The sequence below is a fragment of the Paroedura picta genome, chromosome 16 (assembly GCF_049243985.1).
Source record: "Paroedura picta isolate Pp20150507F chromosome 16, Ppicta_v3.0, whole genome shotgun sequence".
NCBI classification, from domain to species: domain Eukaryota; kingdom Metazoa; phylum Chordata; class Lepidosauria; order Squamata; family Gekkonidae; genus Paroedura; species Paroedura picta.
In genome coordinates, this window is record NC_135384.1 from 24,691,535 (window position 1) to 24,701,421 (window position 9,887).

General features: G+C 52.1%; 1 protein-coding gene across 1 annotated transcript; it reads right to left on the reverse strand.

Annotated features, from left to right (window-relative positions):
* Positions 1–1,367: 1,367 nt before the first annotated feature.
* EPOP (elongin BC and polycomb repressive complex 2 associated protein) lies at positions 1,368–7,205 on the reverse strand. Its single transcript, XM_077314221.1, has one exon. It carries the CDS (start codon positions 7,049–7,051, stop codon positions 5,249–5,251), a length of 1,803 nt encoding a protein of 600 aa, XP_077170336.1. The 5' UTR covers positions 7,052–7,205; the 3' UTR covers positions 1,368–5,248.
* Positions 7,206–9,887: the final 2,682 nt, after the last annotated feature.

Genomic DNA, 9,887 nt, shown 5'->3' on the forward strand with positions numbered 1-9,887 from the left:
GTCACCCCAAGGGTCAGACATGACCGGGTCTTGCACAGGGGATACCTTTATATGTTATACTAGCAATAAAGCCCGCTGCACGAAGAATTCCAAACTGTTGTTGGGAAGGGCTGGCCAGAGCCCATTGGCCAGGCAGGTGGCAGCAATGGCTGCACAACACACAGAGAGAAATGCATTCCTTGCCTCAGCCAATCGCTGTTAGAGGTTTCCTTCACAGCAGGCCTGAAGGGAAGGGGGTGTGTGGAATCCTGAGCAAGAGCCACAATTGGCCCTGGTATAAGATATTCCACCAATCGGATCGCTCAGGCTGCAAGGCAAGCTGGTTTACTGGTGGGTTGTCCTGGATCACAAGTTCCTTTGGATGTGGGATGGTAACAATAACTACAGCCCTTTGGGAGGATGGCAAAGATGGCATATTCCGCTGCTTTTCCCAGGCATTGGCAGATCCTAATTTTGTAGTGGATAGCACATGACCTCCAACTTTTGAGTCCAACTGCCTTGAAATCCATGATTTAGGGAAAGGCAAAACAGCCCATTCTAAGCAGAGTTCCCCCCCCCCTCTTTTAAGCCTATTCTGTTTAGAATTGCACTGCGGCTGTCGGGTGAAAATAATCATAAGAATACTCAGAACAAGTTTCATAATGTGAACTGCTGCAGCTCAAGGTTATGGGGGGGGGGGGGAATCCAGGAGAACCCATGCCTCTGTTACCACCTATCCCTGGACGAAGCAATGAAGGCGCCCCACCACATTCATAAGGTGATCACATGCAAAGTTGGAGGTCTAAGAGACACAAAACTCCACTCACTACCCAGACTGTGCCCAATTATTTCAGTGGAGGATGCAGATCAGCAGATTTGCTCTCTCCATAGAAATGCACGGCATCCATGTGAGCACTGGAATACACGTAGAATCATAGAATAATGGAGATGGAAGGGACCGCAGGGGTCATCTAGTCCAACCCCCTGCACTGTGCAGGACATGCACACCCACTCTCACCTGCGTGTCTTTGTTTTGTAAGTCGGCCTACAACCTTGCTCCACTGAAACCACAGGCCGTTTCCACCCCGGTAACACAGGGCTAAGCATGTCCATGCAGAAAGAAGACCCACCAAGTCCATCTGCTCCTACAGTGCAATCTTGAGCATAGCTACACCACTGATTTCAATGGAAGTAAAAGGATGTTTAGGACTGCGCTGTTGCTTACCTAGTCCACATGCTTAGGACTGCAGCCATAGACTTCCCAGCCCATAATGCTTAATTCAGGGGTGGTCAAACTGCGGCCCTCCAGATGTCCATGGACTACAATTCCCAGGAGCCCCTGCCAGCATTCGCTGGCAGGGGCTCCTGGGAATTGTAGTCCATGGACATCTGGAGGGCCGCAGTTTGACTACCCCTGGCTTAATTCAACAAAGCCATGTGCATACAGTTGGCATACATATTTCCTTTTTGAACACCTTCAGATACATGCATTGTATATTTTGAACACAAATGCACATCATGTGCATAGCCATGTTGTTATGTGCGTGCTGCTTCTTTTGTGGACACGGTAGGGGTGGGGAGATCTACCCAAACACATGCCCATATGTACACATACACCCCTAGAACATGGAATGCAATGTAATATCCTTGTATTTCATTGTAATCCCTTACAAGAATACACTAGCCATGTGGTTCTCTCCATGGAGGAATTCTTCCCTGTTCACATGAATGGAAGGAGCATGCAACATTCATCCCAGATTGGCTAGCTGGGCCTCATGAACCAGAGAAGAGGAAGGCTATTTGTTCCCATATAATGCATTAAGAATTGTTCTGCTACTTGCATCCACCTTTTGTTTTGAAGCAAGGGGGGGGGGGAAGTGCGTTCTTTTATCCGCTGCCTTTCTTAGCAAAGGTTTGTGAGTAGCTACAACTATTTCTATTGTGGAAAAGGGGGAAGAGAAAAACATGGTGCTTAATGGAGAACCAGGAACAGAATTGAGCTGTATACTGGTCACAAAGCATGGGGAACCCTAAAACATGAGGCATACATTCCTTTCCCTGCTGGGTCCATCCCCTCCCCCCCCCCACCACTTTCTGCAGCCCCGGAACAGCAGACTAGCACCAATAACCTATTTCCACACACAAGAGTGCATTCACTGTGGGACTGAAGCGTTATTCAGCCTCCCAAATTCTCCGCAGCTCAGATTTAATTCTAAATTTGGTTGCTTTCCCCCTTCCCCTTCCCCTCCCCTTTTCCCTGAGGTTTGTGTTTGCCAAGTGCACAATGGAGTTAAAGATATGAACCTGAAGGGGGTGGGAGAGAGGAACGTGTCAATATTTGGTCTCCATCGAATTCCACATTCCTTTGAAAATAATAGCCGGTTTTGAACAGTCTGCCGGCACCACATACTGGCTTGCAAACATCAGGGATCCCTCAATTTCTCTGGAGTCAAAGTGGACCCATATTTTATTCACCGAAGTAATGGGGACCTGGGGTGTTAAGCTTTTTTCTGAGGAAAATAAACACATCTTTCTCTTTCTCTCTTTGCATCCCTCTCAAGGCCCGGCTAGGTGAGCATCCTTAAAAGCATCCTTGTTGTTGTTTTGTTCATTTCACCCTGATGTATTTTCTTGTGGGCACATCTCCCCCTGCTAGATGGCCACATTTTCGAGACATTTACTGTCGGGAGTTGTGTTAATTTTACCCCTCGCCCACAAATTCCCACGCCTCCAACCACCTCATTTTGTCTTGTTTATGGACTGCTTTGTCAAAAAACTGGAGTGCAACTCTGAAGGAAATTCTCCTGTGCAAGCCCAAAGAAAATGAATGGGTACTTCCCAAGACTATTTCGGCGCTCTACATCAATTTTTAAAAAAAATGTTCTTCCTTTTCTTGGCAAAGAGAGGTTTTTTTCCTTTGGGGAGAGGGGAACTGACCTTCTCCTCATTGAAAACTGTTTTTTTAGCAAAAGCCTTCCCTTTTGACTAACATAACCAGTCAAGGGGGGAGAAACCCTATATTGTAACCTATATTGAACTCAGCAGACCTTATTTCAGAGTAATTGTGGCTTCAGTCTATGCCACATTTAGTCTGACATAAAGTCCCAAAATAGGTTACTCTCAAGCAAGTGAGTGGATCCTAAAACAAAACAGAATATTCTGGCTGGAAAATAATTCCAGTATCTAAACCTGCGCTTTAGAAGAGACGACCAGCAGCTATTATGGGATTAGGCCCTGAAAGTGTGTTCAGGAATGCAGCCTTCCTTAGAAAAATATATGTATCTACATCAACATATAGGAAATGTCCACTTGCTTCATTGTGATATGCCTTCAAATCAACGTGACATTCCGAGTGTCAGAATTTCCCCCCACAAAAGATGAGGATTTATTCTTCCACCATAATTTTAATGCTTTAAAAAAAAATCCCCTGGTTAAAATTTTGCCTCTCCCAAAGAAAGAAATGCTTTTTAACAAAAAGGGAGGGAGGGAGGAAGACTCAAAAACTGGCACCTCGAGGTTAAATATGTCCCAGAGAATCTTCACTTAGCAGGACAAATCTGTCCTAGGGCTTACCTCCAAGTAAACTTATTTAGGGTTTGGGGATTGAGGCCCGATCATGGCAAAAGAATTCACTTCCAAGCGGGAGGTATCCTCTGCATTCCTTTAAAAACAGACACACACCAACAGACCCCTCCTCTGAGCATGGATTACAAAAGCAACTCAACAGATTTTTTACACAAATCTGCTTTGAAGTGACTGAGTTTGGAACTGTCATCCCCCCAACCCCCCCCCCCCCAAATCTGTGTTTAACACCGGAACTGTGTTACTGTTTAAAGTACAGGCTGTCTCGCAAACCATGGGGGGGGGGGAAGGTTTGGCTTTGGTGTGATTTAAGAGAGGCGGGAAAAGTTGAAGACAAAGAGGAATATGGCAACACACAAACCTCCAAAATAAAGCAAGCTTGGGGGGGGGGGGAGTGTTACATGATTCCCTTTGGCCAAAGAAACATACCTTATTGTCGTCGTCCCCCCCCCCCATGCCATTCCCCAGATCTAACTCCCCATCTGCATTTAATTGCCAGGGTTCCCTGGAACCAATTTACTGTTCTAGTAATTTTGGGGGTTTTTCCCCCAAACATTACCTTAGGGCTACTCGAGTCAGGATCCTATTAGCCAACGACCCTCACCCCCCCCCCCAATGCAATAGTTTCAAATAACTTTTTAAAGTCCCAGCAATTTTGCAAAGGCTCCCCTCCTCTCCACCCCTCCCCTTTCCTGGCTTAAAAAAAAAAAACATTCCTGTTGGTTTTAAATAGCTCTATTTCCACCCCGCCCCCTCTCCTTTAATCCAGACAAAGAAGGAATTCGGGATTTTTCGCCCGCTCGCCCCCTCCCTCCCCCCGTTCTTCTGCTGGGGAGAAAAGGGCTCACTTTTGTCTTCCTTTAGTTTTAATCAGGAAGCGGATGGGGAGGGGGGGCGTGTGGAAACGATGCTTTGATGAGTTTAGAGCGCATGGGCTGGAAAGGCCGTCCCGTTTCTCTTCCAAATTAAGCACGGAACGTGGGGGGAGGGGGAGGCCGAATTGGGGGGGGAGGGGAGAAGAGAAGGGTCTTTCACTTTGGACGGGGCGGGGGGAGAACGCGCCAGGAACTTTCTCAATCCCCCGCAACACGCCCCCCGCCCCCCGCCCTTTCCAAATTGCTCCGCATGCAATGACCCCCTCCGGGTGCCAAGAAGGGTGGGGGTGCAGGTCCGGCCCCAATGGCCTTTTGTCTTTTTTGTTTAAAAATGGGAGAGGGCACTCTACGTCTTCCGCGCCCCCAGGTCCTGAGCCGTGCCTCCGCGTCCCCCCTCGACGTGGCTTCCCCTGCAGGTTTCCAAAGCGACCCCTGAATTGCAATCTGCGTCCCTTTTTGAAAAGCCACCGATATGTGGAGCCCATATTCTCTCTTCTCTCCCCCCCCCCAACACACCCCTCCCTCCCATCCGGTGCCTGCGGCTCACTCCACATGAGCCGAACTGCCGCGTTGCGCCGAAGCCCGTCGACGAATTGCCAATCGCGGGGCTTCCTCAAAGCCCGGTGCGTTTTTTTCCCCCTTTTGTTATTTGGAAGCCTCTTTCCTTTTTCCAAAAAGGCGACCTCGTGGCCACCAAGCACATTCACGCCCAAGGGCTTTCCCCGGGCTTCGGGGGAAGCAGCGTCTGGCGAGCCGTCTCTGGGCGCCGTCCAAGCCCCGATCCCCCAACCTGTTGCCCCCCCCCCCCTCTATCAGAGGCCCTCGGCGGCGGCGGCGGCGCGGGCTTTGAGGGCGGGGGGTCCGGGCACGGCGTGGCTGCCCAGCTGCCAGCGCCAGAGCGGGTGCGTCTTGGCCAGGCGGCCGGGCCAGTCTCGGACGCAGAGCGAGGACGCGGGGCACAGGTCGCCGTCGGAGCCCACCACCAAGGCGGGCGTGCAGGGGAAGGTGCCCATCAGGGTGAAGGCGGGCCTCGCGGGCGCAGGGCTGGGCACGAGCAAGCGTTTGCACGGCGGCGTGGCGGCTGCCTTCGGGACGGCCTTCCGAGGGCCCTTGGCCGGCCTCCCCTTGGCCGCCCTCTCCCGCTCGGCGCGCCTACGTTTGGCCGCCCCGTCCAGCCCAGCGCCGCCACCGCCTCCTCCTCCTGCTGCTCTCGCGGGCTTGCTAGTCAGGCCGAGGAAGCCGCCTTTGGAGGCGGCGCCGGCGCTGCCTTTGGACTGCTCGGCCCGGCGCAAGCCCTTGCCGTCGACGCTGAAGCCCTTGGCGTAGCACCACAGCTTGGACTGCCGGATGAGCCGGTCGAAATGCGCTTCCCGGCCCGAGCCGTCCGGGGAGGCCTTCGGGAGGAGCGCGGCCTCGGCCCGGCCCGCCTCGCCCGCTTGGAGGGCCGCCTCCTCTGCGCCGCTCTTGGCCTGCGCGCCCTCCCTGGCGCTGCTGGCTGGGGGCTTCGAGCCAGGCTCCGCACCGTCCCGTCGGGGCTCCTTGGGCAGAGGCGGGAAACTTTCCAAAGCGGAGGCGCGCAGCGTCCGCGCCCAGAACAGCAAGTTGGGGTCCGGCCGCAGGAGTTTGGAGACCGTCGGCAGGGCCGGGGCGGAGGCGGCCGGACAGAGAGGGAGGCGGGGCAGGGCCGCCTGCCGGTAGCGGGTGCTCTGCACCGAGTCGCCGCTGCACAAGGAGCTGCTTTCCGAGCCGGACGAGCTGCTTTCCTCGCTGCTGCACGACGAGTCGTCGTCCTCTTCGTCGTCGTCGTCCTCTTCTTCCGACGAGTCGCTGGAGCTGGCCGGGCTGGAGGCGCCGCTGGACTCCGAGTCGCTGGAGGAGCCGGCCGACGTGCCTTGCCGCTTGGAGCCGACGAAGGGCGCCGCTCGCCCCTTCTCCTTGGCCAGGCAGCCGCAAGACGAGCGCTTGGCCCGCCGGCCGTCTAACGGGCCTGGCTTCGGGCCGCCTCGGTGCGCCCGGACGGCGGAGTGCAGCAGCTGCAGGTCGTCGGGGTAGGCGGCGCCCAGCACGCCGGCCAGCAGCTGCCCTCGGCCGCTCCGGCTGTAGCTCCGCGCCGGCTGCGCGGCTTTCCCGTACAGGCGCACGAAAGGTTCGGCCAGGAGCGCGCCTGGCGGGGCGCAGGCGGCGCGGCCCTCGGGGAGCAAGCGGGGCCTGCCGAGGAAGTCCGCCGCTTCCCGCCGCTTGCTCCTTTTCTTCCTCTTCCTGGGGGCCAAGGCCTGGCAGGAGGCGCGCAGGGCCTCCAGGTCCGCCCGGGAGATGAGCGAGCACTGGACGGCGCGCGTCGGCACCGAGCGCAGGGCCTTGAGGGTGCGCAGCTCCTGCCGGTCGCAGCGGCGGCTCTGGATCCGGAGGCGCTCCATCTGCTTGCTGACGGCCGCCCGCGGGATGCCCTTAAGCAGGTCGCCGAAGACCTGGGGCAGGGCGAACATGCGCGTGCCGTCGATCTGCAGGTAGCCCAGCGCGACGCCGTCGATCTTTTGGTAGCCGGCTTGGAAATCGCCCTTGTAATCCATGGCGGCGGCGGCGGCGGCTGGAACCCTTCCGCAGGTCAGGAACATGATGCTTTGCTGGGTCCCTGGGGGAACGGGGGGGTCTGGAATTGGCAGCCGCAGGGGAGAGGGCTGGAAAGAGGGGGTCCTTCTCCCCACCCCTCTCCCTCCCCATTGCCCACCTACCCCCCAAAATCAACCTCCCGCCCTGGAGGGATGCGTTTTCCTTTCAAAGGCATCTCTTGAAGAGCCAGGACTGCTCTCCCCCCGCCCTCTTCTCTTCTTTAATTTTTCCAGGGCTTGCTTGCTTGCTTCCAGGCGCTTAAAAATCCAGGAAGGCTGCCGAAGGAGACGACTCTTCCCTCCTCTCAGTCATTTCCCTTCCTCCAGATACCTTTGACTCCTGAGGAGGGGGGAGGGAGGAACACAAGCAATCCTTCCCCCTCTTGTGTCTTTTTCCAGCTTCTCTTCCATGCAGGCATCAGGCAAAGGGAAGCGAAGGCAGGCCGGAACAGGGGAAAGGGACAAATCCCCCACAGAAGCCGGATTTTCGGACACCCAGGGCACGCACACACAGAAAATCCTTGTGGCGTCCACCTTCCTTCCCCCCTCCTTTCTAGCTTCTTTCTTCAAGACAGACTTGGAAGTACAGTATATTATAGGAAACACCCCACGAAATAATTTTCTACAGAGCGCGAGCTGATTGGGTACTTTCGCCTGGTGATGTCACAAAACCCCCAACATTTAACACACACCCCCATGTAAAACCCTCATATATAAAAAAAACCCCTCTTTCATTTAAGAGCCGTTTTGGCACCGTCCAGAGCTGGAGAGCGAGCGTCTGTATACCTCTCTGCGTACAAAGAAAGCTGGACGCTGGAACGTTTTTTTAAATGTGTGCAGACGTGCTTCTTTCCATCCATCCCTCTGCAGCCTTCTTGGTATGCAATCATTGCAAGATACATATATATATAATATATTTGAAGCAACATACCAAGAAAAAGAAAAACCCTGCAACACCGGAGGCATAGAAATAACTATTTTTAACGCCCTTTCCGTTATTTTAAAGTTTTTCCGACCAAATCTCTACGTGCATTTTAAGGATGTTGAGACTGAATTTCGTCTCTTTATTCCAACCTGATTTTGTTAGGGTCGGTTAAAAGGCAAATATGTACGTGGGTCAATGTTTGTGGTCAAACAGGGCTTTTAAAATTCGACCCACATCCACCAAGTTTAAGAAGGACATGTATCGGCTTTTGAGGCTCAGTTTTAAGTGTGTTATAATTTTCTCTGCGCTAATTACAGTCTATATAATTTAGTAATTATTATTTAAGCATTTCCGTATCTCTGCTTATTTTCTCTCCATCGTTCATCTCTTAATAGCTTTCAAATATATTTAGCTTCCCCCCTTTTTTGGCCCACTGTCAAAATTGTATATTTTCTGCTTGCTTTTTTTGTAGGGAGGGAAATCCGGATTTGTTTTTTAATTAAAAAAAAAAATAACAGCATTGCAGTTCTGATCATTTTAGTGTTTTGGAAATTCCCCTGCTCTTTTGTACCGCCCCTTCGCCTGCCCGGTTCATTTCCATGGACCCGGCTTCCCAGGAGACCCCGTTCATACATTCCATCTCTTTTACAAAATTTACGAGTTGCATTTTTCAGCTCCCTTTGCCCCAGCGCTGAAAGCAGCATGCAAGAGATTTACAAATAAAATATCCCGAGTCAAAGCTGTTTTTTTTTTCTTTGCGAAGAAAGCAGAATAGACTTCGTTCTTCTAGAGAATTCTGTTGTTCCATCTCCTCCTCCTCCTCCTCCCCCCCTTTAAAAATGGCCACAATTTTTTTTGCAAATGCATGACAGCTTGCCAATAATATCCTCATCTTTTTCATTCTAAGACAATATAACTAGTGATCAGTTAATGGCTGACCCAACTCTCCTGTTTCCCCTGAATAAGTCAACTTCTCCACTGAGCAGAGCAAGCCCCCTAGCCTTTGCATCCAGTAGATTTGGCGAGGAAAATTTTGTTCTGACAAAATTGGTCACAAAGTCTGGGCTCTTAGTAACCCTTAAAATATCCAAACTGTGCAATCCTTGAATCCAAGGTGAGTTTTGATGCTAGACATCTTTCAATGGGCGGTCAAGTCTCTTTCTAGTATGTTTTTTGACATAGATTCCCTCTGTGCTTCTAGCTTCGATGTGCATATATGTCTTATAAATCCTGTTTAACATGTAGGTATCAGGTACCCCGTATGCCTTGTTTTTGGGGTGGGGTTGGCATTCAATTCACCTTTGCCTCTTAGAAGCCTACAGTTTGCTAGAGTTAACTGATACCAAAGAAGCACACACCCCAGATTCATCTACTCGGAAGGGACTTCCGCTGAGTTCAGGGGAATTTACATCCAAGTAAAGTCTTAGGATAAAGTGCCAAAATGCAGCTCTTTGGCCCCGTGGAGGAAATACAGACTCCTCTCCATTCAAACATAAAACGGGTCCGTGGGAACAGATCCCCACAAGTTTATTCTCTGTACTGAATGTGGGAACAAACTGCAGAGATGCCCACAACACGCCAGCTGTATCCCAAGCCCCCGGCACACGTGTGTAACCCTGTGGGCAAAGCCACACACACATCCCTTTGTGGAAATCAGTGCGTAGGCTTGCATACTGTATGTGCATAAGTGTGCACGTTGCAGCCTTTTGTTTCTTTGCAAAGGCCACGATCCCCAGCGGGAGAGAACGAGCCTCAGCTTGTTTACTCAGAAGTAGACCCCATACTCTTCAGCAGGGCTTGGGGTTGGGAAAAGCATGTAAGGCTTGCGGTTCTAAACATGCTGAAGTCCATTTCGGTGCACTGTGGATTATCTTGGAATTAACCTGCCCGTTTTGGAACATGGGACAGCACAGGAAA

Excerpts from the sequence above, each read along its gene's own strand:
- EPOP (XM_077314221.1), bottom strand. The coding sequence starts at position 7,051 with ATGTTCCTGACCTGCGGAAGGGTTCCAGCCGCCGCCGCCGCCGCCATG.